The sequence below is a fragment of the Antennarius striatus genome, chromosome 10 (assembly GCF_040054535.1).
Source record: "Antennarius striatus isolate MH-2024 chromosome 10, ASM4005453v1, whole genome shotgun sequence".
NCBI lineage: Eukaryota > Metazoa > Chordata > Actinopteri > Lophiiformes > Antennariidae > Antennarius > Antennarius striatus.
This window is the reverse complement of record NC_090785.1, coordinates 1,752,501-1,761,249: the sequence shown is the minus strand read 5'-3', so window position 1 is coordinate 1,761,249 and position 8,749 is coordinate 1,752,501. Positions and strand designations below refer to the sequence as shown.

Here is an 8,749-nt window from a genome sequence, read left to right as displayed (position 1 = left end):
GCGGATACAGCGGTGGTAATCTGAAGAGGACTCTTTTTAATTTAAAAATCGAGTAAAGCTAAACCGGATGTGCATGCAATTCTACTTCCGCCAACCTGTACGTACATTCAGCAAAGATGGCGGCCGTGGGGGTCTCGGTCGCTTCGCTGTGGACCGAAGTGAACCGCTGCGGCCAGAACGGAGATTTCACCAGAGCCCTGAAAGCCTTGACGAAAAGTAGGAACTGTTTTCTATCGTTGTGCTACAGAACAAAGTCAGAACGGCTTTCAGGCGGTAGACGGACGGACTATTATTCAAACTCCAGTTAGCAAAGTTCAGCGGCTAAGCTAAACCAGATGTGTGACCGGCGGTTAGCATGTAGCTAACAGCAGTTATCCAGACTCCTTCAGAGAAGATTTCAAGCCGGCCTACTCCTGCTTTCTGATCAATTAATGCAGCTACAACTTTATTCTAGGTTTGCAGGATTTGTGTAAATAAATAAAGTTAAATTTCATCCCGCAAGCGCGTTTCCCTGAGCAGTGACGTGTCTCTAGCCTGACGGCTAACATGTCACACTGGGCAGCCAAACACCATGCAGTCAGCTGGCAACAGAACGGGCTTGTCGGTGATCTTTTTTTTAGAAATAACGGGATGTTTGCTGACTGTTCTTCTTCTTGTCTCTTTCCACAGTTTTGCATGAAAACAGGGATGACGTCACAGCCCTTCACTGTAAAATCGTTTGCCTTATACAGAACGGCAGCTTCAAAGAGGCTCTCAACGTCATGAACACACATTCAAAAGTCCTCAGCAGGTAATCTTTACAGAAAAGATCCGCTTAGAATTGTTTATTTCTATCTTTACAAACTTAAATTTGAATGGTGACATCACACAACTCCAGATGGGTTTCATAACTCAGCGCTTTCATGCAGGGTGATTAGTTCTTCAGATGAAGATGTTTTGTTTACTGGGTGACTGACTGGTCAGAATGAGTAGTTTTAATACCCTCATTGTAAATGAAACTGTTTAGTTTGCTAAATTTAACGGGTTATGTGTTGTCGTTGGCGCTCCCTCCCTACTGAAACCTCTTGTCTTCGTTCTCAGTGAGGTCGTGTTTGAGAAGGCGTACTGTGAGTATCGGCTGAACAGAGTGGAAAGCGCCCTGAAGACCATTGAAGGGGCTCCTGAACAAACGGACAAACTGAAGGAGCTCTACGGTCAAGTGGTAATTCAAGAATATTTAGACACTGAAACGCTCTTAACTCTGTGCCAACACCACGTTAGAATAAGTTAGTGTCACAAGTCGTTGCTGGTCAGCGATGCACTGAATCTCTTCCTGGTCTAGCTGTACAGGCTGGAGCGCTACGGCGAATGTAAGTCCGTCTACACGGATCTGATCAGGAACTCGCAGGATGAGTACGAGGAGGAGAGGAAGACCAACCTGGCTGCTGTGGTGGCTTCTATGAGTCAGTGGGAGAACGCTCCTCTGGTGAGCGCAACAGTTTGTTCTGATGTTATGTTTTGGGATCAGGTTCCATTTAAAGTTCCAGATTTGATACAGACTTTTAAAGAGCAAGTTAAACAACTGTGAAAACGTTCAAATTCAAACTTTACAAAAGTTTTTCACTGGAAAAAACTGATTTCTGATTTCCTTTATTTTCGCCTGCAGGAAGATCTTGGTCTCCCTGAGTCCACGTATGAGCTGTGTTACAACGCCGCCTGTGCTCTGATTGGCCGAGGGCAGCTCACGGAGGCCCTGAACAAGCTCAGAGAAGGAGAAGGTCGGTCCCGCTCTGCTCCACCTTCTGCTCCTTTCATTTGTAGTTTGCCTTTAACTGCTGGTTTTCTCTCACAGAGCTCTGCAGAGTCTCATTGGCAGACGATTCTGTGAGTGTTGCTTTGTTCTTCTAAAATTTTCACGTATTATTCATCTCACCCACTGACAAAGATTTTAATTTTAAACACTTTGATACACTCGAAGATTCACTGTTGAATTTAAAAGTTTTCTGCATGAATCTTGTAGAATTTAGTGTTCATTAAAACACAGAGGGAAAAAGGTTTGAGGTCCTGATAATGGAAGAAATCTTGAATGTAATTAAAAGTCGATCAAGTAGGAATCATGAAGCTGTTTTTTATCCTCTGTGCTCGCCTGACGTCCTCGAGTGATCAGAGTAACTCTGACTTTTCTGTCAGGACGTGACGGAGGAGGACATCGAGTCGGAGCTGGCTGTCATCCACTCTCAGATGGCGTACGTCCTGCAGCTTCAGGGTCGGAGCGACGAGGCGCTGCAGCTCTACAACCAGGTCATCAAGCTCAAGTGAGGACGGCTCGTGGCGTCGGCGTCACGCCTGACGTCGCGTTCGGGTTCACGTCGACTCTCTGAAGGCAGGACACAAATCCATAACACTCGTCTTCTCTTCATTGCAGACCATCAGATGTGGGGCTGCTCGCCGTGACCGCCAACAACATCATTACAATCAACAAGGTGGGTGTGTGAGGCTTCGTTATGAATAAAAATTGTTGCAGAGTGAATAAAAATGTCAAATCTGCTCCTTTAGGACCAAAACGTGTTCGACTCCAAGAAGAAAGTGAAGCTGACGAACGCCGAAGGCGTCGAGTTCAAGCTGGCGAAGAAGCAGCTGCAGGCCATCGACCTCAACAAGGCCCTGCTGGCCATGTACACCAACCAGGTGTGTGGGGGCCCGAGCAGCCACCCTGGAGGGGGGGCAACGGGGCCCCTCAGCGCTGATCGTGTTTCCGTTCCTCCTCACCAGGCCGACCAGTGCAGGAAACTGGCCTCCAGTCTTCAGGCTCAGAACCCGGGTCACCCGCGTCCCGTCCTCATCCAGGTGGCCCAGCTGTGCCGGGAGAAGCAGCACGGGAAGGCCATCGAGCTGCTGCAGGTAGAGGGGGCGTGGCAGGAAGGGATGTCATCAGAACGCCACCAGAAACACCAGCTGACAAAAGTTTCTTTAAAACCTCCAGAGATTCTCGGACCAGCATCTGGAGAGCGCGTCGGGCATTAAGATGACGATGGCACAGCTGTATTTGGTTCAAGGTAACTTTTAATAAGAAAGAAAAAAGTAGAAGTTTTCCAGAATCTCGTTTGAATCCAGTTCTGATTGGCTGTTGGTCCTTCAGGTCACGTGACTAAAGCGTGCGACGTCCTGCGGTCCATCGAAGAGTTCAAGCACAAGTCGGGGATGGTGAGTGCGAGCGTGCAGGAAGTGGGCCACGCCCACTCTGGTTGGAGTGGGCGTGGCCTGTTCAGTAACGCGTCTGTGGCTCCTCCCAGGTGTCGGCTCTGGTCACCATGTATTCGCACGAGGAGGACATCGACAGCGCCATCGACATCTTCAGACAGGCCATCGATCACTACCAGTCCGAGCAGGTGAGGGTTCCAGTCCCCCCCCCCCCCCCATAGGAGAAGTCATGAGGCGATCGACCAATCAGGGATCACCTCTGTCTCCCCCCCCACACACACACAGCCCGGATCTCCTGCCCACCTGGCTCTGGTTCGAGAAGCTGCCAACTACAAACTGAGGCACGGACGCAAGAAAGAAGCCATCATCGACCTGGAGCAGCTGTGGAGGCGAGTCGATCTCGCCGCCGCCGCGTTAACCCGCCCAACCCCCCCTCATATTGATGTTGAATATTTCTCACAAACAGGCAGAACACCAACGACACCCGCACGCTGGCACAGCTCATCTCGGCGTATTCCCTGGTGGACACGGATAAAGCCAAGTTGTATCCTCCGACGGAAGTTCTCCTTCCTGACGCTTTAAAATCAACTCGTTTTAATCTCTAATAACCTGTTTCTGGAGGTTTACATCTACCTGGGTACACGTGTCGGCTCCTTAGCGTCGCCTCCAGCCTCAGCAAACACCTCCCCTCCGCCGACTCCATGGCGTTAAACGTGGACGTGGACGAGCTGGAGAATTCCCACGGAGCGACTTACGTCAGGAGAAAAGCCGCTAAGGTCCCAGGAGAAATCCTCCCCAAAGAGCCGGGGTAAACCCGCGTCCTGATGTTTGTTTGATCGTTTACTGGCTGAATCAAGAGGGCGGAGCCTCAGTTTCACCTTTAATGCGTCTGATTTCTTTACAGCCAAGGAGAGATCAAGAAGAAGAGGAAGAAGAAGAAAGGTGAGCCGTCGGTCACGTCGTTAGTTTAGAAGAAGCGTCTCTGACATGGAATGATTCCTCCTGATTTTCCCATCAGGCAAACTTCCCAAAAACTGCGACCCCAAAGCGACCCCTGACCCCGAGAGGTGGCTGCCCATGAGGGAGCGCTCCTCCTACCGGGGCAAGAAGAAGGGCAAGAAGAAGGAGCAGATCGGGAAAGGCACCCAGGGAGCGACGGTGGGAGCGTCGGCTGAGCTGTGAGTATCCGAGGAGAAGGGGAAGCTCCACCCATTTTCTCTCGGGGGGGAGGAGCTTGTGGAGTAACGTCAGGTAGACGTTTCCGACCTCTGATTGGTTCCTGTTCTGCTCCAGGGATGCCAGTAAGATGGCCAGCAGCCCCCCCAACTCCCCCAGACCGGGATCCGCATCCGGTAACGTGGTCCCACCTCGGCAACAGAAACCGGCAGCGTCGGGGTCCACGCGCAAAAAAGCACCACAGAAGAAGAGGAAAGGGGGCAGAAGTGGATGGTAGAGGGGGGGGCTTTGATTTCAACGTTACACCAAATGTTTTCCCGTCGTTCACCTCATGAATTTGTTTTTTAAGTCCAGAAGAGAGAATCTTAACTGATTATTATCCACGTTCATGAAATGTCCAGGAAACGGAATCGTGCCTCATTTTCTGTTTTCCTGTTTGACGTCATCGTTCTACATATCTGTAAATCGCTTTAATAAAATGCAATCACTTTTTTTTTTTTTTTAATTGCAACAACTTCCATTCGAAGAAGTGTCTGATAAATCCCACCATCACTTCCAGATTTAGATTAGAGCGTAATCTGGCTTCTAAGGTGACTAGAAGTTCAGTTTTTAGAGTTTAAACTCCAGCCTGAACTCCACTTCCTGTTTTGTCCCTTTACTCTTCACCTGCTGCCAAGATGTCACCATAAAGAATTATTTATTTTCAGTTCCTGTTTTGGTCCAAAAGTTCAAAAGAGTTTTCATTCTGGAATAAAAATTTTGACACGCATGTTTCAGAACCAACAGGCGACTTGTTTTAAGTCTTAATAAAACTCTTCGCAGCATCGTGTGAAGTCTTCTGTTTCGTCCCGGCGTCGGATTGGACCGACGGTCCTGGATCGGTTCCTAGATCGGTTTGAGAGAGAAAATAAAGTTAGAATTTTAATAATCCTTCCAAAGAGTTTCATTTTTCAAACGGATGACAGACTAAAAAATTTTAGTCGTTTAATTTCATCTTCCTGTCTCTTATTCCTGGTAAATGACATAAGAACATCCATGTTCTAATCTGGTTTGCGATCCAGATCCGGTTCATTTACATCAGTTGTTCTCCATTTCTCAATTCTGATTGGTTATTAGTTTAAAACGTGAGGAGGCGTCATCTGTTCCGTCGTTAACGGTGTTAATCTGGGTAAAGTGAATGCAGCTTTGGGCAGGTGTTTCTTTCTCAAGCCCCTCCCACTTGTGGGCATGACCATCTGTCACTTCCCCTCCATCTGCCCTGAGTCAGGTCCCGAGCCCTTGTTTCAGTCGGTTTCGTCCGTTTGCCGCTCAGGATGCCTCAAATTGCGCCTTGTTACTCCGACTTCTTCTACGATCCTCTGACGGAGGACGTGGAGGAGCTGCTGGCCCGTTTCCAGCAGACCGACTCGGTCCGCTACCAGGACTTCTCCGCCATCTGGAGAGACATGAGCTTCTCAGACGTCTTTCTGGGCATTTGGCACGTTAGTGAGCTGAAAAGATTCAACAGGGTGGCGCTGGCCACGGCGATGAAGTACTTCCTGCCTCCATACAGCTACCAGATCCGAGTGGGGGGCTTGTACTTGATGTTTGGTTTTTACCACAGTCAGCTTTCCACTCCACCGGTACAGATCCGACTCACCCTGAGAGACTGGGCCACGGTTCAGACGTTCCTCAAGAGCTCCTTAGACTCTGGCCATCATGACGTTCTTTACATCTATCTCAAGCTGGTGGCAGCTAAAGCCTTTAATTACGTCGCCATGCCGCATTTTCTCAGCTTCCAAAAGCAGAGGAACCCAAAGAAGGACCTGGTGTGCGCTGATTTTCTTGGGCGGACCACGGCGGTCCAGGAGATTGTCTCTTCAGACATCCTGCTGGAGCTGAGCGACATCGAGAGCCGGTACCACCAGCTGAAGGAGGCCACGGCGGGAGTCCGGTCCAGTGTTGACTTGGCCCAACCAGACTTATCCTCACGCCTGAAAGACGTGGCGTCCAACTTCATCGTTTGGCAGCGGAAGACTTTCGGTCAATCTCACAAAGATGAGGACTATGAAGATGATAAGAAGCAAGATGAGAAGCAAAACGAGACCAGCAGCAGCAGAGCCAAGCTCCTGTCCTCCATCAAGCTGAAGAGCTTCAAGACTGTCCAGAAGGCGTCCAAGTCCAGAAGGCACCGAGCGGCCCAGGCGTTGGACTCGTGCAGCTCGGGGCCGGAGCTGGATCCAGTTCCACGGAGGAAGAGACCTCTTTCTCTCAGAGCTCGGACCTGGAAGAGTCTCCAGCTGACGGAGAGGGAACCCAAAACCAAGACCTGGCTCCTGAGTGAAACGCAGGAGAAACCGCCGACCAGGAGAATCAGAGCTACCCGGTAGCTTCAGAAAGAGTTTCAGGTCCACAAAGGACAAATTATTATCTTCATTTTAAAATTAAATCCGTTTTTTTTTTCATAGAGAGATGTTGATTTAACCTGATTTTCTTTTTTGTTCTTGGTTAAGGTGAAATTAAAATTTAACTACTAATTTCATAAGTTAATAAATTTCTATTTCTGTTCTGATTTCATTCTTTATTGCATCAAAATCATTTGACTTCATCAGCTTTTCAAGAAGCTGAATATTTTAATGTGTGTAATATATTTTAATATTTAATTATATAATATTATAACATGTTATTGGCTGGAGAAATTAAAACTTTTTGTGTGATTTGATAAATTCCAAACCATTTATAAATTCTGTATTTTAAAAAACCGGATGGTCGCGGTGACCGGAAGTCGCCACCTGGTGGTGAGAAGCTGACACTACAGCAACTAAAGCAGCCCGGAAATGGCCTCAACTTCCTGTCTGCTAATCCACTTGTTGATCCGGAGGAAGAGGAGGTCGGAGTCTTCAGTCGAACCATGTCGGAACCGGACGGGCCGCAGTAGAAACAGAACCGGCACCGGAGCGCCATGTTCGGGCTGAGGGGAGCCGGGCTCCTCGGGGCCTCCGTCGCTGCGGCCGCCGGGGTCGCGTACCTGATCTGGAACTCCGCGTCCTCCTCTTCTTCATTCTCCTCTTCCTCCTCCGTCACCGAGGAGGAGAAGAATGGAACCCGACCGGAAACGAAACCGGGTGTGGAAACTGTCCCCGCTGAAGCTCCGACAGCATCGGAGGTGAAAGTGTTTAAATTTTAAAACTAAAGGACGAAAAATGTTTAAATCGCGTCTAGAGTTTATTTTTGCGCTTCAGATTTGTTGATTATTTTACTCGGAAGTGATTTAAGTTCTTTTAAAACTGTTGATTTTGGAGCTGAAACTAGTTCAGGTGAATTCTCTGCAGAGCGCTGGTGCATTCTGGGAAATGTAGGCCACTGAGCGGCATGAGGTTTAATAAAGAACTGAATCACTTTTAAAAGCTTGATACAGATGTAAATATTATCCGTTTATAAAAGTTTATTTTATAATTGAATAAAATAATAAATTAACTCCCGACCAACATTTTTTGGAGCGTTTTGACTGATTATCAAAACCCACAGAATTAAGTTCTATAAACAAATGAAACTCAAAAGAAGGCGTATATACTCCTCTGTCATCAGCATAAAAGGTTGGTTTCCAGCTGGAGAACAGTGATTGTTTTCAGCAAAAACAACAATCATTGGCCAAAAAAACAAAGCAGGTTTTTGTTCTGAGGCTTGTCGATTTAGACGCTAACATTTTAGCTTTAGTGATGCTGGAAAACAATTGTTTACTTCTATAAAACAACATAAACAACACAGAGAAAGGGCTTCTAATCCAGGGATCAGATTGGATCCTCCACCCGTTCATCATCTTTTCTCACGATCGTGACTCTTTTTTTTTCCTGAACTAGCATGAAATATTCTCTGTAGAGTCTGAGCTTCCTAAATTTGTCCAACTTCTACATTATGGTAATTGTCTTATTCTCATGTGATTGACGCTGACCACCCATCCAAACGCAGCCGTACTGCCCCCTACAGGGGATCAGTTCACACTACACTGCTGTAGGAGTAGGCAACTGATGCTGTAGACATCATTACTGATTAATTTGTGGGTAATTGTGCTAATAACCTGATTGGTTTCTTTCAGGCCCAGCCCGACCAGCCAGCAGGGACTCAGGTTCTGGTTCTGGGTCTGGATGGATCTGGTAAGACCAGCCTGTTGGGGTGTTTGGCCACCGGCAGCCCAGAGCAGGACGTCCATCCGACGCAGGGCTTCAACGCCGTCTCCGTCAGCAGAGACGGCCTCCGTCTGGAGTTCCTAGAGAGTGAGTCTGATTCTGGTGCGAATGGAGTCTGAGCGCTGACTCGGAGTCTCAGCTTGTCCGTCTGTCTGCCAGTTGGAGGTGGGGAGGGTCTGCGTCCGTTCTGGCAGAAGTACATGTCCAAGGCTCTCCTGCTGGTGTTC

General features: G+C 48.2%; 3 protein-coding genes across 3 annotated transcripts in view; all 3 read left to right on the top strand.

The window, feature by feature from the left end:
* Positions 1-75: 75 nt before the first annotated feature.
* srp72 (signal recognition particle 72) lies at positions 76-5,143 on the top strand. Its single transcript, XM_068326233.1, has 19 exons — positions 76-216; positions 670-790; positions 1,081-1,201; positions 1,322-1,465; positions 1,646-1,757; positions 1,832-1,863; positions 2,170-2,294; positions 2,405-2,462; positions 2,536-2,667; positions 2,752-2,880; positions 2,963-3,035; positions 3,119-3,183; positions 3,273-3,368; positions 3,466-3,569; positions 3,647-3,724; positions 3,851-3,988; positions 4,085-4,122; positions 4,199-4,358; positions 4,474-5,143. The coding sequence occupies exons 1-19, from the start codon at positions 117-119 to the stop codon at positions 4,631-4,633; spliced, it is 1,986 nt and encodes a 661-aa protein (XP_068182334.1). The 5' UTR covers positions 76-116; the 3' UTR covers positions 4,634-5,143.
* Positions 5,144-5,394: 251 nt separating this feature from the next.
* Positions 5,395-6,792, top strand: LOC137603049 (snRNA-activating protein complex subunit 1-like). Its single transcript, XM_068326234.1, has one exon. The coding sequence runs from the start codon at positions 5,670-5,672 to the stop codon at positions 6,723-6,725; it is 1,056 nt and encodes a 351-aa protein (XP_068182335.1). The 5' UTR covers positions 5,395-5,669; the 3' UTR covers positions 6,726-6,792.
* Positions 6,793-7,174: 382 nt separating this feature from the next.
* arl9 (ADP-ribosylation factor-like 9) overlaps positions 7,175-8,749 on the top strand; it is a 2,885-nt gene continuing 1,310 nt past the window's right edge. The window contains exons 1-3 of the mRNA XM_068325632.1: positions 7,175-7,501; positions 8,432-8,609; positions 8,682-8,749. The exon at positions 8,682-8,749 is cut by the window's right edge and continues 108 nt beyond it. Of these exons, the coding sequence (XP_068181733.1) occupies positions 7,298-7,501; positions 8,432-8,609; positions 8,682-8,749 (450 nt within the window). The 5' untranslated portion in view covers positions 7,175-7,297. The remainder of the gene's footprint in view (positions 7,502-8,431; positions 8,610-8,681) is intronic.

Coding starts and splice junctions, on each gene's coding strand:
- srp72 (XM_068326233.1), top strand. CDS start 117: ATGGCGGCCGTGGGGGTCTCGGTCGCTTCGCTGTGGACCGAAGTGAAC. Junction 2,295..2,404: donor AACCAGGTCATCAAGCTCAA/GTGAGGACGGCT, acceptor TCTTCATTGCAG/ACCATCAGATGTGGGGCTGC. Junction 2,881..2,962: donor AGGCCATCGAGCTGCTGCAG/GTAGAGGGGGCG, acceptor TAAAACCTCCAG/AGATTCTCGGACCAGCATCT.
- LOC137603049 (XM_068326234.1), top strand. CDS start 5,670: ATGCCTCAAATTGCGCCTTGTTACTCCGACTTCTTCTACGATCCTCTG.